The 23,228-nt window shown below is 40.0% G+C and overlaps 4 protein-coding genes across 6 annotated transcripts in view; 2 read left to right on the plus strand and 2 right to left on the minus strand.

Moving 5' to 3' along the window:
• znf366 (zinc finger protein 366) overlaps positions 1–4,695 on the minus strand; it is a 9,663-nt gene extending 4,968 nt beyond the window's left edge. Inside the window, exons 1-3 of the mRNA XM_017306495.1 lie at positions 4,495–4,695; positions 895–1,914; positions 417–584 (exon numbers count right to left, since the gene is read on the minus strand). Of these exons, the coding sequence (XP_017161984.1) occupies positions 417–584; positions 895–1,907 (1,181 nt within the window). The 5' untranslated portion in view covers positions 1,908–1,914; positions 4,495–4,695. The remainder of the gene's footprint in view (positions 1–416; positions 585–894; positions 1,915–4,494) is intronic.
• A 1,281-nt stretch (positions 4,696–5,976) lies between these two features.
• On the plus strand, positions 5,977–10,536 carry LOC103470118 (isotocin-neurophysin IT 1-like). 2 transcript variants are annotated; one of them, XM_008418298.2, is made up of 6 exons: positions 5,977–6,079; positions 6,161–6,213; positions 7,151–7,403; positions 7,479–7,600; positions 8,399–8,603; positions 10,190–10,536. In XM_008418298.2, exons 4-6 carry the CDS (start codon positions 7,481–7,483, stop codon positions 10,330–10,332), a joined length of 468 nt encoding a protein of 155 aa, XP_008416520.1. In that variant the 5' UTR covers positions 5,977–6,079; positions 6,161–6,213; positions 7,151–7,403; positions 7,479–7,480; the 3' UTR covers positions 10,333–10,536. The 2 variants fall into 2 exon arrangements, with proteins under 2 accessions (XP_008416520.1, XP_008416518.1); XM_008418296.2 differs by having other exon boundaries at positions 5,989–6,213.
• A 1,282-nt stretch (positions 10,537–11,818) lies between these two features.
• LOC103470119 (fatty acid-binding protein, liver-type) lies at positions 11,819–12,527 on the plus strand. The gene is made up of 4 exons (XM_008418300.1): positions 11,819–11,927; positions 12,005–12,177; positions 12,275–12,367; positions 12,438–12,527. The coding sequence occupies exons 1-4, from the start codon at positions 11,861–11,863 to the stop codon at positions 12,486–12,488; spliced, it is 384 nt and encodes a 127-aa protein (XP_008416522.1). The 5' UTR covers positions 11,819–11,860; the 3' UTR covers positions 12,489–12,527.
• A 972-nt stretch (positions 12,528–13,499) lies between these two features.
• smyd1b (SET and MYND domain containing 1b) lies at positions 13,500–22,889 on the minus strand. Of its 2 annotated transcripts, XM_008418301.2 has the most exons (10): positions 22,634–22,889; positions 21,889–22,065; positions 20,418–20,631; positions 19,629–19,759; positions 18,357–18,395; positions 16,196–16,391; positions 15,408–15,500; positions 15,164–15,327; positions 14,148–14,316; positions 13,500–13,807 (listed from the first exon to the last, which is right to left on the minus strand). In XM_008418301.2, exons 1-10 carry the CDS (start codon positions 22,753–22,755, stop codon positions 13,643–13,645), a joined length of 1,470 nt encoding a protein of 489 aa, XP_008416523.1. In that variant the 5' UTR covers positions 22,756–22,889; the 3' UTR covers positions 13,500–13,642. The 2 variants fall into 2 exon arrangements, with proteins under 2 accessions (XP_008416523.1, XP_008416524.1); XM_008418302.2 differs by lacking the exon at positions 18,357–18,395 and having other exon boundaries at positions 22,634–22,888.
• Between the last annotated feature and the right edge of the window lie 339 nt (positions 22,890–23,228).

Genomic DNA, 23,228 nt, shown 5'->3' on the forward strand with positions numbered 1-23,228 from the left:
TTTAGCAATAGCAGCGGAGGAAGTGAACAAATCCGTTCAGTTTGTTGGTCACGCTTCCAAACACTGAAGAATAATTAGCAGCCGCCTCGTTCAACTCGGCATTTCTCTCCTTGCAGTGGAGTTCGGCCGCCTACAGCGCACATTTGTTCTTCTAATAAATTTCCAGCAGGCTAAACGCTGTCAGCATTTAATGCTGCCCCCACTGGTTGGATACAGCAAAGACCATTTCCGGTAAGCTGCATAACGTCACCGCCAAATGTTAATTGCGTAAAATGTAAAACTTAAGTGTTTCTCCATAGTCAAGAGTCTAGGGACGCTATCTACGAAGTAAAGCGTAGAACAAGGTTGTTTTTTTTTGTTTTTTTTTTTAAACCAGTCAAAATCATAAATATCTTTTAGAAGGATTTTGTACTCACCTGTACAAGGTGGGACCACGATGAACTGTGAGGTGTCTCTTGAGCTGGGCCAGGGTGGGGAAGTCCAAACCACACTCCACACACACATTCTCCTGCCCTTTTTCGTGCTTCAGCTCGTGGGCGCGAAGCTCGCTGGGATAAGCGAAGCCTCTGCCACACACACTGCAGCTGCAGGAGTAAGAAAATGGATGTTAAAATGACAGCAGAGTGGCAATAAAGAGCTGAATTTTACCTGCACTGCAAAAGCACAAAATATTACCAAATAATTTTGGTTTAGTTTCTAGTTTAAATATCTTGGATTAAGACAAAACTAACTTACAAGTAACTTTTCAGCAAGACATAGGTCAGGAGTTTAACACTAGTACATTTTCATCAATATTATGTTACTTAAAACAAACTCCAATATCTTGCTGAAAAGTTACTTGTAAGTTAGTTTTGTCTTATTTGAGGTGAATTAAGATATTTGCCAGATGTCTACCTGTATGGCTTCACATCGCTGTGCTGCATCATGTGTCTCTTCAGGTGGCTCGTCTGGGTGAAAGCTTTGTGGCACACCTGGCACTTGTGAGGCCTCATGCCCTGGTGTGTGAGAAGGTGTGTGTGCAAGTGGCTGAGCTGCTTGAACAGCTTCCCACAGAGGTGACAGCCATGTGGCTTGATCCCGTTGTGGCCCAAGATGTGCGTGACCAGGTTGTACTTGGACGTGTAGGACTTCTCACACATCCGGCACTTCCATCTCTTCTGGTCGCCGCCAACGTCCACGTAGTAGCTGTCATCTACATGGACGTTGAGACCCGCCTTCTCGGCGTTGGTGGTCTCACCGCCGGGAGCTTCGTCACGTGGGGCCTTGCTGGAGCGGGGGTCCTCTCTGGGGTAGAAGGGACCGGGTGGGATGTGCATGACGGGCCCAGGCATGAAGAAGGGGTACGGGAAAGGGCCGTGAGAAAGAGGAGGGAAGAAAGGCGGGTGGAGGAGATGGAGAGGTGAGGAAGGCCAAAGAGAGGACGGACTGGGAGGCTCCTGCTTCACCTGCACAGGGAGATTCAAACCTGCTGTTCTGCTGTGAAACTGCAGCCTATTCAGCTCAATCATCCCAGGTATTGGTCGAGAGGGCGTGGAGGAAATGGAACGAGGTGGAAGCGAGAAGGGGACATGAGAGATGTCCAGCTTCTTCTTGCTCCTGCTCTCTTCTGCCTCCTCCTGTTGTCCATCAGGCGACTCTTCCCCCAGGGCGCCCGCTTTGAGATGAAGCCTCTTCTTTTTTGGGAATCCTTCTTTGGGAACGTAACCGAGACCGGGCACGGGGAAGAACGCCGGTGTGGTGAGAGCGCTGTAGGGGTCGATGGTGGGGTAACTGGGTAAAGAGAATCTTGGGGGCTTAATATAAAGAGGGGCTGGGCCCAAGTAGAAACCCCGCTGAGGTGCTTGTCTAAGCCTGTCTCCTTGAGAAGGACTTTCACCTGGCGAGACGTTCACAGTATCTTTCTCCATCGTTATTCTACAGAAAACAGAATAAGCAGCTGTTAGACCTGGGGTGTCCAAAGTGTGGGGGCCATTTTCGGGAGGGATACAAATTTGACCCCAAAGTCAAATGTTTATTTGATGTGGACTTTCTATTTTTAATCAGGACAAAATTATCACAAAGTAAAATCATCTTACAATAGAACATACTGGTCAGAACACAAAAAGTAATTGTGTTTTTTGCTTTTACTCAAAAGCAAACTTTGCTGCACTAAAAATCAGCTTTTAGTTAATTTAATAAACTTGGCTAAATACGTTATCAAACCAAGATTTTATTGATCAAAATTCATTAAATTGTGTTCTGTTATTTTCCCCCAATTGATTCCTAGAAAATTGCAAAGTTACTTTTATCAAGGCAAACCTGCAGTAAGTTTTGGATTTAAAATGATTTCTAAATCCTTTCAAGCAACAAATCGACCACTTCATTTGTTGAATTAAATTGTTGCATGCTTAGTTTATTGTTGAGTTGCTGTAAGATGTTTTTAGGGCCCAGAAGTCCTTTTGACTTGATTTTAGTCCATGTGACGTTTGGAAACCCCAGTGTTAGGCACTGATGTACATCAGTCTGCTTGCAGATTTCAGAGGAAGTCTGCAGTCTATGTTTTTGCTCTGTTCTAAAACCTATGAATACTTAGTATAAAAAGCTCATGTTTTCTTATATTAACAAAGCTGATTTTACAGGATACATGTCCTCTTACAGTGCGTTGAAAACTATTAATTCCTCTTGAAATGTCCCACTCATCACCATGTTTCACTGTGAGGATGTCAAGTTCAGGATGATTTTTTTGTTGTTCTTAAAAACAAAGTTTTCATTCATCTGATTGGCGAACCTTGTCCCACTTATTTAGGAAATCTTATGACATTCTTTGCAACAGTAACTTTTCTCTTCTCACTCTCCTACATTTACGTCTGATCTCAACAGATTCTCTTACCGGACCTTTCCAGCTCCTCCGGAGTTACGAAGAGTCTTTTCTATGCTTATTAATGCTATCCTTGCTCAGAGTGTCAGTTTAGATTTATTGCCATTTCTCTGAAGGTTCCCAGTTGTGTTCATCTGAGAGGTGTTCAAAGCTCAGGATATCTGTTTCTAACCTAAATGTACTTCAAACTTTGTCCCTATTTAATTCCTGACCTGTCGGCTGTGTATCTTGGTCTTCATGTTTGAAGCATCATGTTTGGTTTCTAATGTTCCCTAACAAAAAGGCAATACACTGAAGTTTGTGGTTGTGACAAAAAAAAAAAAAAACTTTTTAAAGTTTTTATTTTGAATGATATTTAAACAAGTGAATCAGAGGTGTGACATGTAATAGATCCAAATCAGAGACGGACCTGCAGAAACGGCATCAAAAATAGAGCAGCTAATAGTTTTAATATATACAAAGTACAGTTATTGAGCAGATCTACTTTCGATCAATGCTTATTTTTACCCCCAGACGCATCATTAAGAGGAACAGTTTATAAAAGCTCATCTTCTGACCCTGCTTCTGGTTTCAGTTGAAGATGGGGAGCAGTTCCTCTGAAGCATTTTCATAAAGTAAAGGTTGAAGAGGGTACGGAGTGGCGGCGACACCCACATCTTTCGGTGTTCAATCTGAAACCTTTCACTTCTTTCTTTCTCACAGGTCTCCTCCTCGTCTGAAATCGGGAAGCTCTCTGAGAAATGTTCACCTCTACCTCCTGCAGCCTTTTCGCTTCTCCATCTCTTTTCTCTGTGCTCTGTTCATCTCTTAGGTTTATTTTTGCGCTCGCAGAAGAACTGACCACTTTTCAAAATTGGCTTTCTGACTCAAGTAACTAACAATAACACAACAGTGATGTAGATGGCATCTTCACGGCCGTCTCTGTAGTGTGATTTTGTAGACGATGGACGAAAACGATAACTAAAGTCAAAGGGGAACTATCTCACTTCTGCATGGCATTCAAAACAGTTCTAAACAATGTCGTTCATAACATCATCCTTCTATTCCTGGTAATCGCTGGAAACTAACTATTATTCTAACATAATAGTTAAAGGTGAGCTGTTTACAGTGATAGAATGTGACCTTTTTGAGATATTAGATAAACAGTTCAGCATTTCTAATTTCCAATTGTTATTCAGTGTTTGGTCAACAACAGCAGAGTTTAGAATACATTTTGCAATTATGAAACGATTTCTCCTCTCTGCAGACCTTTATAACAGTTTGAATGTTCCTGATGTGGGGACACAGAAATTGCAATTCAACAAAACAAAAAAAGTGCAGATGCGTTAAAAAAATAATATTCCTAATGCAGGGTGCAAGTTTTATCAAAAATTTTATTCTGTCACTTTTCAGATTTTCGAACTGCCGGAAACGTAAATCAAAGTTTTCATTGTTTTTGTCTCAGAAGTTGAATTCTCTCTCCTGGACTCTGTCCTCCTCACTCCTCATGCTGCCTGAGTCGCTGTGAGCAGAGACCCCTGCCTGTTTGCCACACTCATCCCAAACAATCCATTAAAAGTGAAGCCCCTCCTCATGTGCCAGTCTGTGCCATGCCAGCGTGTCCTGTCAGGCTGCAGGGAAGCCTGCATGCAACTTACCAGCTTTTTTTCCCCCCTCTCTCTGTGATGCTTTTGGCTGAAGTGCTGCCGCTGCTGCTCTTGTTGCTGTTGTACCTGAGCCTGAGTTCTCTTCCTCCCGCTCGCTCCGCAGCTCTCCTGACAATGAGCCGCCCGTCCACGGATAGCATTTGAAGTGACTTAAGAAAGAGAACAGGAACAATCACTTTGTTCTCATTTTTCAGATGAGTACCTTCGGAGAGAAGGAAGGAAGGGAGGGGAGAGGAAGTCAACAAGCCTAGTGCCTTCCTGCAGAAAAATAAGGAAACACTAGATAGACATCTCCATTTCTCTATGAAATAGGGATTTGCACAGGTTTTTGGAGGAACTTGAGGAGGAGAGTTGATGTTGCACAAACAAACAACACAATTTGAATTGTTAAGAGTTGTGAATTGGCATGCAATGATAGAATGAATCTTTCCACTGGTGTCATTTTTTACATGTTTTTTTACTATCAGTCTATTTTAAGGAAATGCAATATGATTTAGTTTGCAGTGAAATTCAGTGCCATGCAAAAGTATTCATACCCCTTCAACATTTTTTTTTTCCACATCACAAAAGCTCAGTCAGGTCACATGGATTACCGTGTGAAAAGCAATTTTTAAGTCTTGTCAAAGATTTCAGCCTGGACTTTGACCAGGCCATTCTAACAAGTGGATATACTTTTTTTTTTTTTTTTTAACCAGGGTGCATTGCTGGACAGCCGCCATTCTGGGGCTTGTGGAGGCATATCCCTCATCATTAAGTCATTTGGCTCTGAGGCCTGAAAAGAAGTATTTATTTGACTTGATTGTGGAAGAAATGCATCTAAAAGTTGCAGCATAATACCGCCAAAAAACTGGACTTGGGCTTTGAAACTATTCCATCATAGATCTGACCGTATGATTAGGGTCATCGTCCTGCTGGACGGTGAACCTCTCCCTCTCCCTCAGTCTTTTGTGTTGTGTTTTGTGGCATGACAGGTAGACAGACACTTGGAGTTGTCATGGAAGACATATTTAGTGAAACTAATGAGAAAACTTAGAGAAAATAGCAGGTAGAAACTGCTGGACAGACGGCGCAAGGCATGGAGTAAGTCACAAAGATCAACAGAAGAACCAATGAGGGTTGATGCAAACTGAAGAGCTTAAGTACTGAAGGAAAGGTGGACGTGGCAAAGGAGCAATCAAAGGCAAGTAGCGGCAGCTGGGAGAGAGGGAGAGCAGGCAGAGGAAACGAGGAGATGAAAAACAGCTGGGAGGCTGAAGAAAAGGAGAAAGAAACAAAACTAAGACACGGAAACCAGATGAAAGGAAAAAACTTAAGGAACCCAACTCTAATGCACCGAAGTTAACTCACATAGATGAATGAACTAAGACCAGATCTAAGTAAATAATGAAGAAACGATCAACAGCAGAAACACAGATTGAACTAAAGGTCTTTAAATCCTGATGTTTTGCAGCCTTTAACATTCCAGTGTTTATATTCATTCAGATCCCCACCAACTCTGTCTAGCTTCCCTGCGACAGCTGAAAGAAAGCATGGCCACAGCATGCTGCTGCCACCACCGTGTTTCACCAGGGGAATGGTATGCTCAAGGTTCCACACATGCATGTAACGCTTAACAGATACATTTTGGTCTAATGGGCGTCCTGCACATGGCTTCTAGTGAACTTCAAACAAAATGTATACGGCTGTTCTTCCTGCTTCTCTTCTGTGAAGGTAATGGGAGATTAATCACACTCATATGAACCATATTTACCAATTATGTGATTTATAAAGTTTGTTGTTTTCACTGTATTTTATTTACAGGGAGTAAAGTAACCCAAACAGAAATGCAAAGTTGTTTTTTTATTGTAATCTGTAAAAAAAACCCAAAGTAATATTAAAGATGGAAGCTTCACTCAACAAACATGAATTTCAAAGGCCTTTTGTAAATGTTTGCATGTATGCACATTTCCATCAGCATAGATGGAGGGAAAGTTGTTCCTTTACCTTGTCCAGCCTTTAGCAAAAAGGATGATAAGAGAAAACAACAAACAACTCACAGCCAGTAGGAGGCAAGTGAAACTGTAAGTTGTTCCACATGTTCGTTTCTGCTAACAAACTTACACCTGGAACAAAAGTTAGTTGAAACGAGGTGGCTTCTGCGGAGAGGTGCACTAATTGAGCTCATATCATTGTTGAGATGTAGCTGCCTTCTGCGGGTTGTGGCTGGTCATTAAGTGTGTTAATTAGCTCATAAAAGCAATTAACCTCAGATCCTGAACAATGTGTGCCTCAATTCCTCTGAAGAATTAAGGACTTAAAGAAGAATGGAGGACATTTTTAGTAGTTGGATGATTTGTCATCATCAGTGTTGCATTGCTTCAAGGAGAACATGGCCGCCCAGCCAAACGCAGCCGCTTAGCGTTCAGTTTTGACCACAGACCTCCTCTGATCACCTTTCTTGACAGTCACTCTTTCTTGACAGCCCTCCAAAATATGTCAAAAATCTTAAGAATAAACCCAAAACTCAAACCGTCTTCTAATAATTGTAGATCAACGTTCTACAGTCCATGTGATCTTTAATAATTTGAATAATTTCAACCCTGCATGCTCATCTTGACCTCTCTGATGGTCTTTCTCATCTCCAACATGCACGGTCACGCTCCACAAGACCTTCAGTAATGAACTTCGGCAAAAGAGACGCAAGCACGACGACCTGGCCCTTTGACCCTGTCCTCCCACTGTGACGATTCATCTCTGCATCCACAGAACGTTCATTAGAGATTTTTAAGTGGCTTTCGGCTTTCTGGGTCACTTTCAAAAGTTGCCTTGAGGAATATATAAGACCTGTGAACGGCAGACGCAAAGACGGAGACCACAGCAATCACCTCTGAGCGCTTGTAAAGCAGAACGTGAAGAAACAGGTGAACGGGTTTGATCTCAGAATATCTGTGTAGCCGAGTCCATTTCCTGTATTTAACAGCCTTTATTCTCCGCAGAAATGTCTGGAGCTGCCGTGTCCGTGGGCCTGCTTTTCCTCCTGTCCGTTTGTTCGGCGTGTTACATCTCCAACTGCCCCATCGGTGGAAAGAGGTCAATCATGGATGCTCCTCTCCGAAAGGTTTGTTGCTCCCAATTTTAATTTTTAAGCCACAAACTCAAAGTAAAATGCTTTTGCCTTGTCAAATTGAAATTTGTCACCTATCAAAGCTGAATGACAAAAAATATAGATAGCTATGACAACTTTCAGAACAGAACTCCTTGCATTTTCTTTCTCTTCAGAAATGTGAGAACGTGTTGGATTCAAGATAAATTTCAAGAATAGAATTGAAAATCTAGGATGGAAATATATGCAGTAAAATGTATATATATTTATTAGATTGACTTGATTTATTTCTGTATACACATTGGACTTTGTTTGGTAATGTGCCGTAAGATGGCATTTGTTACAAATTGGCACTATAGAAACAAACCGCATCAAATTGAATGAGCATGATAAAATATAAACACTGCAAAAACACAAAATCATACCAAACTAGTTAACTGGCAAAACAAGTTAACTAGTTTGCAAAAACTGTTGCATTTGGTCTAGTTTCTTATTTCAAGTGCACTAACATACAGCTAACTGTTCAGCTAGGAATATGAGCTTCTATCATTATATAAACAATTCCTTAACATTGATGAAAAAGTATTAATTCCACTATCAGATTATTTCAGTAGCAAGACGTTTTTCTCAAGTTATAAGTGACTCAATCTGCCAGTGGAACTAATATGTTTTCATCAATATTAATTAATTACTGACTTAAAGCTCCTGTATCGCACATAAAAGTTCATTTTGTCTTCTTTTAAGTGCACCAAGATATTTGCACTAGAAACTAGGCAAAAAAATACTTCAGATTCTTTTTCTTTCCCTCCATAGTGCATGTCTTGTGGCCCTGGAGACCGGGGCCGCTGCTACGGCCCCAGCATCTGCTGTGGGGAGGGCATCGGCTGCCTCTTGGGCTCCCCTGAGTCGGCACACTGCGTGGAGGAGAACTACCTGCTCACCCCCTGTCAGGCCGGTGGGAGAGCCTGTGGCTCAGAGGGAGGACGCTGCGCCGCTGCAGGACTTTGCTGCGATGCAGGTCAGAGAATCTGGAAACAGACACTGATTCAAGACAAAAAGTTGTCATAATGGACTGGTGCATTTCCTTTAGGCATGAAAAAAAAAAAAGTACGTTCTTGCTTTTCAAGTAGCAGGTGAAGGAAGTGTGCCAGTCCATTATGGCAACACAGGCAATCAAAAAATGTCTGGACAAAGAAATTACACAATATGTTAAGATAACTATATAAAATATGAAAATATGCTTTTTACCATTGTCTTATATTTTCAGTGTAATTTTTTACAACTTGTCTCCTGTTCGTCTTTCATTACTTCATAATCTTCAGCTCCATTTGTTGTACATCATACTTTATTTTTTGAGATATCATGAAGCACCGTTACTCATTTAACTTGGAGTTTTGATTCCCTCCTTTACTGTTGGGTCTTCATGTCATATACTTTACTTTTACAAGTGTACTAATACTAAACTGTTGCTTTGGCTACAAAAACCTAAAAGTCGCAAACTAAATGGATCGGTATTGGTTAAGACCCAGTGATGCGCCATGTCAACTTCATTTACAGATGATTAAAAACTAATTTAATCCAAGATAATTAAAAATCACTTCAGTATTTTAGTTCTGGTTTAGTCAACAAACGTTTCACGCTGGATAAGGACAACAATGGTAAAGGACAGGCCCATGTTGGCCAGTAGGTGGCAGTGTGTATGGAAGAAACAAAAATTACCTTTGAAACAACCCTGGATGAAACAAGGCCCATTTTTAAACCTTCATACAATTTTATTACAACATCGACATTTTTATTTGATTTGCTGACAATAGAGAGGGCTTCTCAAATTATTGTAATTATCTGCCAAAGCTTTTAAATCCTCACACAGTGTAAATACAAATGTGAGAAAAGTGCATATTTTAAAGAAACTAAAGTGTGAAGTGAAAACAAAGTGAAACAGATTCTAAATAGTCATTGTAGAACTTTATATAAATACCTAAATAACAGTTTACACGACAGTCTTTAGATGAACACAGAGAACTTTTAGATGTAATCCAGTAAAAGTACCATAAAGATCTATGGGCGCAAACAGAAGACGAACATACTTCCTTTCTTCTTGAGTGTTTCACTTCTCATCTGAAAGATTTTTTTTTTAGTTCTGACAGAAGGATGTATAATTAATCTAAATATGGCTCATTACTGGTGTCGATGCATCAGTAGCAGCTTTATACGTTTCAGTCTAAATGCTAATTTTGCAACCTTTTCTTTAAAGGCTGAATTTATGTTGAAATCCTCTTTAGAAACCAACCATTGCTTTAAATTTGTTATCTTAATGTAAACAGGCAAGTACCATTAAGTCACAGGGTCACATTTACAGGAAAACAACACTGTTAAAATAAATAAACTTGCAAAAGGGGCATTTAACCAGTTAATAGGCAACTTGGAATAAAAGCAGAAGACACTTGCAGAACAATATAAGCAGGAACAAACATGTTGATCATTTCTCTTTAGATCATTCTGATCTTCTTGTAGCTCTAAGTGGTGGGGAAATTACAGGAAAATGCAGTCGCAGTGAAATACCGCAGCATTAACTCCTCCGTCTTTCTTTTTTTACCCCAACAGAAAGCTGCACTGCAGATCAGTCGTGCCTCCCTGAGGACGACGGAGACGACCAAAGCAGCCAGTTGGAAGGCGGTGACCCCACCGACATCATCCTCAGGCTCCTGCATCTGGCCCGCCACACTTCTCACCGAACCCACCAATGAGCACCTCCGCTACCCGAAGGTCTCTCTGCAAGGACAATGGGACTTGTAGTTCCTGCTGTATAGCTGTGTTTCCATGTCTGTCACCACCTTTTGCGCTTCAGTAGAGTGCCTTTGTCGATATATTTTTGAGTATGAAAACAGGGATGAATACAGAGAGGTCATCCAGAGTTCTGCATGCTGAAATAAAGTTTGGAGAAAGTATAACATGCCTCTGTTTTTTTTCTTCTCTGCACAAGGTGAAGAAAGAGTCAGCATTTGCCTTATCATGTTTAGTGTTCGCACATATCCCACTATCATCAGAGCTGCCCTTATCTTTCAGACCCTCACATGAGGTTGTGTGCAAATATCAATGTTGCAACCTTTAGGGTGATTATCTGGACACTTCAGAGCCATTTTTTTCTCAGCTTAAAGTCTCGACTGTGTTCAGTTCAAGAGGTAATGACAAAGAAATGCGTTTCAGTCGGAGGAAAACATTTTGAAAGACAGGCTGCAGATGAGCGATGTTACACTGAGCAAAACAAACGGTTATGTAAGTCTGCTTTGTGAAAACTCTCATCATCAAAAATCTTATCGTGAAAAGTGACTTCATCTGACCAAAGTACCTTTGAAATCAAATATGGATCATAGTTCACACTGTGGATTTGTGCACCTTGATGGGTTTTTACCAGAAGAAAAAAAATACGGAAATTTATTACCATATGTGCATCTCATTTAAGTTGAATTTAACTTCAAAGATTATTTACTTTACTACTTGATTTAAAATTTGAGAAAAATTATTAGCTCAACTTCCCAAAGATTGATATATGTTAAGGTTTTTAAATCATTTTTAATGATCATGGCTAATGCTGATGAAAACTCAAAACTCAGTTTCTTGGAAAAATGTAATCTTAAGCATAATTAAAAAAAAAAAACCCAAACTGAATTGAAAGATGTCAACGTACTGAAAAAATAAACTGTCCTTGAACAGAGCTATAAATGAACTCAGTACCTGGCTGGGATTCCTCTTGCAACCCTCCCGACTCAACTGAGGGACAAGGGTGCAAGAAAATGGATGGATGGATGGATGGCTGGATGGATTCCTCTTGCATGAATTGCTGCATCAATGCACCGTGGCATAGAAGCGGTCAGCCTCTTGGCACTTCCAATCTGTAGCGGAAGTTCAGATTGCTTTGATAGCTGCCTTCAGGTCATCTACATTGTTGGATTTTGTGTCTCAACAGTCAAGTCAAAGGTCATTCCCATGTTGGTCATGCACAAAAAATTATGTCAACATTTGTTTGTGGTTCTCTCTTTTGCTTTATCTCACCGTCCCTGTTTCCTAATGTTTAAGTTTCACCAAACCTTAGTTAAGTTGCTAAGCTGTTTATCTCCACCAAGAGTTTTATCTGCTGTGGTCGATGTGACCTTGCATGAGGTGGTCTGACTCTGCCTAATTGGAATCACCTGCGGTTAATCATTGATCTACTGCAGTCTGAGAGTATAAAAGAAGCAGGATCCTCATTTTTCTCTACCTTCACTGTCTGCCATCATGTCTTTTGCTGGGAAATACCTGCTGGAGTCTCATGAGAACTTTGAGGCATTTATGAAAGCCGTTGGTGAGTTAATGCATTAACAGACTTGTGGTCAAACTGTGTGTGAACAATAGACATGGATTTAATCCGATATATTTTAGGTATTCCTGATGAACTCATCCAGAAAGGTAAAGATCTTAAGAGCATCTCTGAAATTGAAGAGACTGGTGACGACTTCAAAGTGAAGGTCACTACTGGCTCAAATGTCATTACCAACTCCTTCACCATTGGAAAAGAGACAGAGCTGCAAACCTTAACTGGAGACAAGGTCATGGTAAGTTAAACTCACCTGTTTGACTTTAAATGGGGTCTGGTCCAACCTGACTAGGTTAAATGTTACTTTAGTGTTAAATCTAACTTCTACCTTGAAGGGAGTGGTGCTTCGTGACGGCAACAAGCTGAAGGTTTCTCTTAAAGGAATCGAGTCGGTCACAGAACTGACTGATGCCAATACTATTGTAAATGTAAGTTCTTCAAACTATGAGCTCTGGTTGCCTCTTGGACAAACTTATTAACCTGGTCTCTTCTTTTCAGACGTTGACTGTTGGCGGCATTGTTTACAAGAGGATAAGCAAACGCATGTAGATGTTTACACTTTGTATAATAAACATGAAAGCAGCAGCATTTATCTGTCTCTTTATTGAACTTAAATTCCTTGCGTGAAGTTTTATAGTAAGTTCCTTCAGGAAGTGATGGATCCTAATATACAAGACTTCAGTCTGTCTTGGGCTTAGCTAAAGGACACATGAGCAAATTTTCACTGACTCTTGGACACCACAGCATCAAACTCTTGCCTAAATCTGTCTTGCTTGCATAAAAAAGACCTTAAATTTAATGGGCTTGTGCAGACCATGTAGTGAAATCTTGAACTCCATTGTGCTAGACTGGCTCTTAAGAACAAAGGGAGGGAACTGTTCAGTTAACTCCAGTGTTTGATACTTTGACTCCCTAAAAGTCCAACTAAACTAAGTTTTAAAGGAAGCCATGTGTTGCTTAATATGGATGACGTGGTGGGTTTGGTTTATGGAAATACTTGCACCTGTGTGGCAGATCTGGATTTGAGGTCACTTTCAGGTAATGTGGAAATCCCCTTAAAGTTGGTCAGACGTGCTTGCTGTAAAGCAAATGTTTTCTGTTGCTGGGGAAACTTGACGTGTCATTTTTCAAAGTGGGTACCGAGATCACACTTGTCACGGTCTTTTTAGTTTTTTTTTTTTTTTTTTTTTAGGTTTTGAAAAGGTCATGGGTGGCAAGAGGGTTGTTTGTGAGCACACATGACTTCCTGGAAAAAGATGTTCATATTTTCCAAGTTGAATTTAATCCGATCCAACAAATTAAAAGCGGTTAATCCATCACTGACTCCACCTTGTTCCCAGTGTCTTGACCTCAATGGGAGGATTCAAAATCAGCTTAACTGTTGAACTAAAAATTGATGGCTTATGATTTACAAAAAATCAAATGGGCACCACACTAATCTGCCAGTGGTGTGAACAACTTTCTCTTGTAAAGCGATTAGAACAATCTTTGTGGGTTGAAGCAATTTCTATCCTGTAAAACTGAGTTTAAGACCTGAGGGAAAAATTAATGATTTACAAGTCACTGGTTCAAGACATTTATTGAAAACTACAAAATGTGAGCAATGCAGAAATTGGTCATGTGACTGAAATGCATCGAACACCCAGGAAGCCGTTAATGGTAAACAATGATTGCTCTCTCCACTGTAAAGTCCCATGTTTGAGCTACTTCCTCCGGTGGAAGAGATTCTTGATCCCCTCCTCAACAGACTTGGGTTCGTGCAGCATGGTCATGGGTTTGTTTTTCAGGGCCGCTTCTCTCATGCTGTGGTAAACATACTCGTTCTGCTTGAACATCCTCAGCTCCATCTCTGTCTGCATGCGCATCGCCTGTGGAGGAATCAGTTATCAGAGGATAACCACTGGTATATCTGCACCAGTAATGTCACACTGATTTATGAATAAAGAATTGGATCAACTGGAAGACCAACACTTTCCAGCTGGATCCATGCCACTAGTGGGCAGTAGAAACAAAGCACTATTCATTTTTACCAGACATTTGCAACCAGCTACTTATACATTTTCTGATTATGATGGAGTAAACATTTGGATTATATTTTTCAACAAATCTTTAGCTGTGTGGCACCTGATGCACTATATTTAATATTAAGCTCATCATTGAAAGCTGATATGCTTTCTTTTTGGTAAATATTGTTATAAAGCCCTGTACCTCCAGGTCTTTGGTAATGGGGTGTGTTGGGCCGTGGGTGACCATGAGGATGGCGTAGGCCTTGCAGATCATCCCGTGTCCGACCTCGATGAGTCCGGCCTGCCAGTGAGTCACTCCAGCACGCATGGCAGCCATACCGAGGGCAGCGTTGTTTGGGTGGTACAGCTTTCTGCCAAGATGGAAAATGTAGGGCTCAGCACAGAGATTTTCACCCGGGAAATTCGCAGTTGAACAAGAATTTTGCAGTGGAAATGAGGTGCAAAATGCAGAATGCAACGTTTTAGCAGAGAGCAACACACCAAAATGTGACAAAAACAAATAGGTAGAAAATCACAAAAGTAAAAACAGCAAAAGCCATGAAAAGTAAACTGAGAGTAAAATAAAAACTACAAAACCCCAACAAACTCACAGAGAATATTAAACTACAAAAAATGCTGAAGAAATTTTGGTAGTGACTGATACTTGGTCCATCGGACACTTTAAAACCATATTACAATTTTTACTTACGTTTAAACACAACATATGTCAACTTTTGGATTTAAAGCCCTTGAATATCTGGTATCTGCCTGTGTTCTCACCACTAATCTATAAAACAGCAAGACTTTCACCTTTAAATGAATCTGTTAGCTTTACATTTAAAAGCCACACAGAACTACCACTGATTATTTTCCCTTAAAAAAAACTGAAACTTTCTCTTTAATTATCTAATCTGTGAAAAACAAAACTTTTATTTTGAAGGCTGTGTGTGGGCTGTAGTTTAAAATTTTAGGTTAAAGTCCTCGGCTGCTTGGGGCTGACTCTGTGCACGGCGAGTTTTTGGTTACCGTGGTGATTCTGACCTTTTCTAGTCAGCTGTTGTGAGTTATACCTTCTATAATAAGCCTCATTCTTACAAGGAACGAAGACTTGATGAAAGTTGTGCTGTTTGCAAAACAAACCTGCCATCAGAGAAACCTGATAGCAGATTTTAAAACCATACGAAGTCATACGAAGTTAAAACTCCTGTTTGCACTCACGTGTATCCCTCTACCATCTTGCGAGCGAAATCTGCTGCTTCCTCAAAATACTGAAGGTAAGCTTGCACCTCACTCATTGTGCTCCACATCCTCAGCTGGTAGATGTGAGTTTCAGCCAAGATGGGCTCTGTCTTCTCAATGCACTGCCTGCATATTTTCACCACCTAGAAGAAAAAAAAAAAAGACAAAGATTAGTTTAAATAACAAGCATAAGATCTGTTTAACCTGTTTTTGTTTGATATACCTCGTGGTAGTCACCGTTTAATCGAGCCTTGTCCATCTTTTCCATCATATCAAAGCAATAATCTGTCGCCTCCTTCACCTGTTCATCTGACGGCTGAAAGTTTGGAAAAAATAATCTTATAACTAACCGACACAAATAGAGAAACAGCAGTAAAGAGGTCTAAAAAGGCAACACCTAAGCAAAAAATAGTAGAGAATGGGTTATTTTGTTCAGAGAGAACACATAGGCCATGACTGAGTCCATAAAAGTTAAAGCCTGATTACTGGTTATCTGTAAAAGACCTTTGTCCAACTGCAAGACGTCTGTCCAAGACATCGATAATGTCACATTGTGTTCGGTTTCTTAAGATAAACAGACTTAGAAAACGTTTTATCCTCATAGATAAAAGACTCTATAAATAATAATGACCTCTCTCAACCAGCAGAATGTAGTATGACCTAGTAGTGAATTGAGCAGCTTAAGATAATGTCAGGCTGCTCTATTTATTTTCTACTAGTAGCTGACTTTGCTTTACTGCTATATGCCACTGAAGTATAAGTACAGTCATGAAGTCATTGCAGAAGTCTAGTTAAAATTTGGGAGAGTGTGTAAATGGCAAATCTACTTGTGAATTATCTTCTCTTAAAATAGTCAGTGTAGTCCTGCTTCTCATATTTCCCGCCTGCCTTATCACCCCTGTCAGTGCTAAATGAGGCGCTAGCATTTGGTCTGTTTGCCACCGTGGAATAAACCCTCTCTACCCGCCCCCCCCCCCCCCCCCCCCCCCCCCCCCACACACACACACAAACCTTGACTCCTTCCACTTCCCGTCCCCCCTTTTTGATGTCATCGTGGGTTTTGTTGGTGCAGTGTTCACATGTGCAGTCAAAGAAGTACTGTGTTTTCAGGAGCCTCTGTCTCTCTTCTGACACATTCAAGTAGTCCACATACGCGACTGTCAGCTCCTCTCCTTCTGCAATCTTGCCCAAAGAGCGCAACTCAATCCTGAAGAGTGGAAACAAAAATTAAGGCATGTTTGCATCTGAAAATGCATGCAAAGGGATTTCATGTCATTTTCAATGATGGAGTGTATGAGGGTGAGAGTCTACATACACTATGATGTGGGTTTCAGTCAAGTCTGTCAACTTTACAGACCAGACAGCATGATAAAAGTGATCACACAATTTATTTCTTGGAACACTTAATGATCTGCTTGTGTAAATGAACAGAATATTTAAAGGTGCAAAGTAAAGCCTCTCCTTTTTACCCCCTAATCAGATTTTATTATATTTGCCATCATATTTTGTAAAATAAATAATGCTAATCTCATTAATGGTTCACAGAAAGAAAGTAAAATCTGGCAACTTTAATGCTTCTTAATGTTGTTTTAGTGACTGAAATTAAATTCAAACTGTGGATTGTTTGAAGTCTACTGTCATAAAATCAAATCTTAAATGGGCAGGGAGTTCCCCCGTCTATTCCTGACCCTATCTTATCACTTCTTCATTTACTTAATTTGCGCTTCTGTTAAGAGGAGGCAGTGGTAGTGATTTTCTGTCAACTATTGTACAGAAAATATTTAGCTTTACTACTTTTAACCTAAATGTGCAAATTCAGAGTATAGCAGCCGGTTGCCTGCAACATTTAGATCTGTTCCTTCTCCAACACACCTGAATAAAATGGCTTAATCACCTTTTCTGTATGCAGTCTAGATGCTCAAGGTTCTGCTAATGACTGGATTATTTGACTCAGGTGTGTTGAAGCAGAGACATGTCTAAAAGCTGCAGGTCACCAAACCTCGAGGCCTGGATTTGAAGACCCTTTTTTAGGTGTTTCCCTGCCTCCACGCACCTGACTTAAATAGATGGGTGTATGCCAAGCTTTTGCTGCTCTTAATTGCACGCTAAAGAGGAAAATGCATTCATTTTATTCAGGATTGCAGGTGCAGGAGAATCACCTGAAACATGAAGGACAGCGGGTCCTCGAGAACAGGGTTGAAAACCACTGGTCTAAACACCTAAAAAAGCACCATTATTCTAAAAATTTTAGATTTTGATGAATTGTTATTGCACATAACCAGTCTATTCTCAAATCATTTTATTTAACTTCTGAACATTTTATTTTTTTATGTATTTGACTTTTGATACCACATTTGATACTAGTCAGATTATGGCCCTGGTCAGGTCACAGAAAATTAAGTTCAGGAACTGGTTGACAAAAGGATTGTTGCAAAATGTCCTTGCTCGTTCTCATATACCTGTAAAAGTTGAGTTTGAAAAAGAAAAACTATAAACGTTGGATGTACTTTGCCCTTGTATGCACAGGATGAGTCCAGTTCTGCCAACAACTGCAAAAGCCTCCGTTTATAATCCTCATTGTCCTAACAAGAGAGCACTAGAGCCGTTTTTACATTCAATTCATATCTTTTAATTTATATTGTATTACTCTAAGCAACTCTTAGGTAAAATGACATCAAGGAGAAGCACCACCATGCTAACCTGACCTAGCTATCTGGTTAGCAAAAACTGAGCCTAATTATTTCAGACAGCACCTTTAAACAAAACTGTATTCACATGAAAATGGTATTAGGCAGGTAGTGTTAGAGGTGAGCCATTGATACAAGCAAAACACCCTTCTGTGTTTTCATTTGACAAAAATCAAATATGAAATGAAAAATCTAGCACATGTAAAACTGTGTGTTGATCTCACAAGCAGTTAGATAAACATGAGGATGAAGAAGAGAAGTGGGCACAGAACAGCTTCTTGTCACACTCAGATGGGTGAGTGAGAGTTAGCGCGTACATGTTGATGTTTCTATAAGAAGATGGATTCACAATGAATAAAGTGCACACCACAGAACCAGCTAAGACGTTTGTTTTCTACAAAGGATCGATTGGGGTTATGTGCAAATATTTATTAGCGTTAAGTATTCCTGTAGCTATCAAAAAGATTTAAGGTGAGGTAACGCACCTCCGCTGAGAATGAAATATGGTATTCACAGCCGACTGACTGAAAGACAAGCAGGAAGCAGTTTTACAGCGAATAACACTTGACGAATACATAAACCACACATAAACAAACCTCATACAGCACAAACAAAAAAGTGCACACACACAAACCTTTAACCCTGGGTTTTATTTTTCCATTTTCCATTAAGTTTGAGTCATGTGCAACTACAGCGCTTTGAAAAAGTTACTTCTGTTTCTGTTTATTGTCATGATGAAATGTTTCAGATCATTAAAGATATCCTGAATAGATACAAAAAGTAGCTTTCAAATGATAATTTCATTGGTATTAACCAAAAAAGCTGCATGAACTTTCTGATCTTTTAGACTCAATTAGCTATATGAAAATAAATATCCAAATCAGAATGGTCCTGTGTGAAGATGTAATTTCCCTGTCCTCCAAGCAGCTCTTTAAATCATGAATTAACAGCAATATATCGTAGGTTTTGATTCAGTTTCATTGGCTATCCTTTAATAAAACGTTTCTGACAATGTAAAGCAGGCTAAAAGAAATAAAAAAGCAATTAATTTACAGTATGCCCTGATCTAACAATCTGTGAATCTTATTACTGATTCATTGGCCTCTGTGAAAAGAATTATAGAGACATTTCTAAGATAAACCTCTAGAAGGTGTGGGTTGCATTACAACATTTCAGAAAAAAAAAAACCTTCTGATTTCTCAAACATGGTGGTGATCTGATGGCTATTTTAGTTTTTCAGAACCTACAGAACTTGACTTCTTAACCCTGAAGATTATCTGAAGCATACCATCAAGTCCATCTCTGAATGGTTCAGGAAACAAGAAGCAGGTGCTCTTCACTGTTCCAGTCAAAGTCCAGACCTAAATCTGATTGAGACGCTTTGGTTTAATCTTAAACAGGGCATTCTTGCAGGAAAACCCTCCAATCTGGTTGAATTTCTATATATATTTTTTTAAGTATCCAAAATTCCTCATCAGTGATGGTGAAAAATGAATGTCTGTTAACACAACCACTTGAAACCAGACCAGTTTTTAGGTTCACAGACCTTTTAACATTTATGAGACCAGTGGGGTTTTAACATTATTTTTAAATCCTCCTTTGAAACTCCATTTTGTATTTATTCAGGTTATCTCTGTCTCGTATTTAATATCCTGAAACATATAAGTGTGACAAGAAAAAAAAAAAGAAATCTGAAGGTAGCAATAGCAAACATTGTCAGGGGGAGTTTTATTTTTATTTATTTGTTTTTTTCTTACCTGCCGTGGTTGAGGATCACAGTGCAGTTTGGCCAACAGTCATGGTTAACCAAGCACAAATTAGGAAAAAGACCAACTCCTACCGCCTGAAGACCCCTCTGGTCGCTCACAGTGAAGCCGTTACAGTTGATCTGAAACGTTAGACAGGAAATATTTCAGTTTAAATCAAGAATATAGACAAAGTTGAATAAACATATTTGGCTAAGAAGCTTCACACATATCAACGTGTTTCTGTTTGGCATTGCTGCCCGATCTGAAAGACAACATAACCTCAGCTTAGGTTTCTAAATTGAACACCTTTGTTGACTTCAGAAGATAAACTGGTCAAGAGTTTGTGGAAAATACGGACCATTTTCTCTTTTCACATGAAAGATGTGTTGCCTTAACACAAACTACTGCAGTGAAGGTGGAGTGAATAATATTGCTTGCCTTATTAAAAGAGGTGAGAACCCTGGACTCTTCCACTGAAACCAGAAATTAAAGCCAAATTGTCCCAGCTTCCTTATCACTACCAACGTCTGTGTTTTTGAGCCATTGGTACACTGTACATGTCGTTCTTTCTGCACAACAGATGAATGTTTAAACCTGAGTGTCTGCTATAAAACAAATATCAGGTGCCATAACTTGTTGACTAAGACCAAACTCATTAATTTTGCTCTGTAAGCTCCTGCACACGGCCTTATCTTGGAGGGAATTGGCTCATACCAGAGTTTGCTTGATCACTGGAAAAAAAAAGCAGCTTCTGCTCTGGAGGCTTACACCACAAACACGTCATACTTTGGAACGCACCACTCCAAATATGTGTGAGATGTCGTCGATTGTGTGCTGCTTGCTGGTTCGGGGCCAGTAGTCCAGGAAGTTGTGTATGTCCACTTTGAGCTCCTTTAAATCGTCCTCCTGCATGTCGTTTAGGTGGTCCTCCAGCTCGTCCAGGGTGGTCAGCTGCAAGTCAGACACCAAGCTTCCTTCCTTATCGATGCGCCACATGATGCGGCTCACCAGTCTGTGTACACGAAGGAACACCAGTTGGAAATTGGACAGTGAAGCACTGTGTGTGTGTGCGTGTGTGCTCGTGTGTGTGCGTGCGTGGGTGTGTGCGTGTGTGAGAACATATTTTATCTTCTTCTAAAGTGACAAAGACATATGAATCAAGATTAGTCTGACATGAACACTCAAATGAAACAACAGCACCTTAAAAGGAAATTAGCCAGGCGTCTGGGAGGGTCTCAGTACCGTAACATCAGTTACTTTGGTACAAATGGCATTGGCAATGCCTTGGACAGAAAACAGACTTGTGCTGCTCTGCTTGTTAATCTGTGCAAGGTATTTGAGTCTGGTGGTCATGTGCACAGACATCGGTCTGAGTGATGGGCTTTTAGGCTGGGTTGAAGATGACAGATGGAGAACAAAGTGTTTTGTAGATGGAACCAAGTCCAGTTTTCTAGTGATTTTGAAATGAGTCCACCAAGGTTCAGTTTTAGGCCACGTTTTTATTTTCCATATTTAGCAATAACACTGTTAGATTGCAGATGGTTCGTTGCGTAAGTGGTACTGCTGAGCTTCAGGCCTTCTCTCACGATGACGTTTTTCAGAATTGACCCACAAATCTCAGCTCATATTGATATTTCTGCCTTAGGGTAGATCTTAGGGAGAGTGTTTTTTATCACCATGATGGCCTTTCTTTCAGAACTTAAACTGATCATTAAGTAAAAAAAAGAGCTAGAAATGTTTGTTTTGATTTTTTTTTTCAGAGAAGTTTAGCTTGAAAAGACTTGTTAAAGCTAAAAATTTTTTTAAATGTTTTTGACTATGGTGACATTTTTAATATCCAGACTTCTTCCACTTTATAGATGTCGGGTATGCTTATGTTTTATGTTAAATTAATAGCACAGAACAAATCACTAGTTACTTTATAATTGTTTTTTTGGCCTTCATTAAGCCAAGAGTCATTAAGTTTTATGCACAAAGCTATGCTGCTACCTAATACTTTCAAACAGAAGCTATGTGTTGCAGTTCTTGAGATCACATCCCTGAAGAGTTCACCAATCCTTTCTCTGAGCTTGGACTATGCGCTCTCATATTACATTTTGGTCATAGAATGATAATAATCCAACTTTAAAGCGCATAAGATTTCTGTAGCTGAAGAGTGACTTTGCACCTGTAATACAAAACTTCTTTTTTATGTATTTCAAAAGTTTTGTTGTTTGATGTATTCCCAAACAGAAAAGGTCAGCGTAGTTCTCCTCTGGCTTCCACTCACCGGATGTTCTCATTTGGTACTTTTCCGTACGCCTTGATGGCACTGCACTCTTGTTTGTGTTCGGCCCAGCCAGCACGTTGGCAGGTTCGGTCGCAGTAATGGGCAAATTTGCATTGCCCACACCTCTGGAGCTTTTCTTGTCTGCGGAAACAGCTGTGGCAAATGCGCTCTGCGTGGCTGCAGAGACAAAAGTAATAAAAATGCCACAAAAAGTTTTTAATTGCTGGTGTCCACGTTTGCTGTTTTGCTGAATTTGCTTACTTAAGTCTACTTTTAAGTAAATCAGCAAAGTGTAATTAGTTTACTTTTTCTATATTTCAGGGCATATTGCAAAACACTCAGATAACATCAGATAACTTAATTGCTTCCATGCAACGCTAATAAGAGGACTTTGAGTTGAGATAATTTTCTCCTTCATGTTTATCTGTTGTAAAAGGATTATAATCCTTCTGGGAACTGAATGACATTGATATTGAGAAGATCAAACACATTATAAAACACTAATTGTACACTTGCAAATTGTTCAAATCGCATTTATTAAAGTTATGACTGATAATAAGTAGTAATTTGTAAAAACGCATCTCAAACTTAGAATTACAAATAAACTTGTAGGGCTTTCAAAATTTTAAAAGTGTTTTACGTTGAGAAAATTTAGATACTCATAGATACTCATACAGCTCCACTGCTTGAATATCCGCACAGTTGCATTAAAATACATTACCTCTGATTTCACTCCACATCATACCTGTCAAACACAACAGCTGAGAGACTGGCCTCAGAGAAAATTACATCACCAGTCCAAAACTCCTTGGCGGCCTTCAAGCCCCTTCCTTTCCCAGGAGAGTCGAATATGGCCACGTTCTCCATTCTCGGTGCTCCTCTTTCCCAGATTTTGGGGAATGAATGGTGGCTTGAGCTGAACGAAGGCTATCACACTAGAAAGATAGTTGGAGAACTCACAAACCAACACGATGTATCTTCTGTGACAACTGGACATTCCTCCTTCCAGGGACTAAAATAGCCTTAGCCCACTTGAACTGTACCAAGAGGCTCAGAGAGGGGGTTGTCTCATTAGATGCCCCAAAATCAAAATTCTTAAGGTTTACAGACATTTTCATGAGACAGTCATTACTGTGTGAAGCGATCACCGCTAACACTAACCATCGTACTTACAGGACTGATTCATTTGCGTTCACATTTTAAATGTTGTGTCCCATCACCTGGGACATTTTCCCACACCCCCCCCTTCTCAGGACCTGGTAGCTGTCTTCTCCCTGAGGGTTATTTTTGTCTCTCAGTTGGACCTGTCCATCAGGCCTTGGAGGTGTCGCTGAACAGCT

The sequence above is a fragment of the Poecilia reticulata genome, linkage group LG9 (genome assembly GCF_000633615.1).
Source record: "Poecilia reticulata strain Guanapo linkage group LG9, Guppy_female_1.0+MT, whole genome shotgun sequence".
Taxonomy (NCBI): Eukaryota; Metazoa; Chordata; class Actinopteri; order Cyprinodontiformes; family Poeciliidae; genus Poecilia; species Poecilia reticulata.

What these genes read in the sequence shown, in the direction of transcription:
- smyd1b (XM_008418301.2), bottom strand. Translation starts at nt 22,755, where the DNA reads ATGGAGAACGTGGCCATATTCGACTCTCCTGGGAAAGGAAGGGGCTTG. An exon ending in GGGAAGTGGAAGGAGTCAAG is followed by an intron (nt 15,501 to 16,195) that starts GTTTGTGTGTGT and finishes CCAAACTTTCAG; the next exon opens with CCGTCAGATGAACAGGTGAA. An exon ending in AAGATGGTAGAGGGATACAC is followed by an intron (nt 14,317 to 15,163) that starts GTGAGTGCAAAC and finishes CCATCTTGGCAG; the next exon opens with AAAGCTGTACCACCCAAACA.
- LOC103470119 (XM_008418300.1), top strand. Translation starts at nt 11,861, where the DNA reads ATGTCTTTTGCTGGGAAATACCTGCTGGAGTCTCATGAGAACTTTGAG. An exon ending in GGCATTTATGAAAGCCGTTG is followed by an intron (nt 11,928 to 12,004) that starts GTGAGTTAATGC and finishes GATATATTTTAG; the next exon opens with GTATTCCTGATGAACTCATC. An exon ending in ATGCCAATACTATTGTAAAT is followed by an intron (nt 12,368 to 12,437) that starts GTAAGTTCTTCA and finishes TCTTCTTTTCAG; the next exon opens with ACGTTGACTGTTGGCGGCAT.
- LOC103470118 (XM_008418298.2), top strand. Translation starts at nt 7,481, where the DNA reads ATGTCTGGAGCTGCCGTGTCCGTGGGCCTGCTTTTCCTCCTGTCCGTT. An exon ending in TGGATGCTCCTCTCCGAAAG is followed by an intron (nt 7,601 to 8,398) that starts GTTTGTTGCTCC and finishes TTCCCTCCATAG; the next exon opens with TGCATGTCTTGTGGCCCTGG. An exon ending in AGGACTTTGCTGCGATGCAG is followed by an intron (nt 8,604 to 10,189) that starts GTCAGAGAATCT and finishes TTACCCCAACAG; the next exon opens with AAAGCTGCACTGCAGATCAG.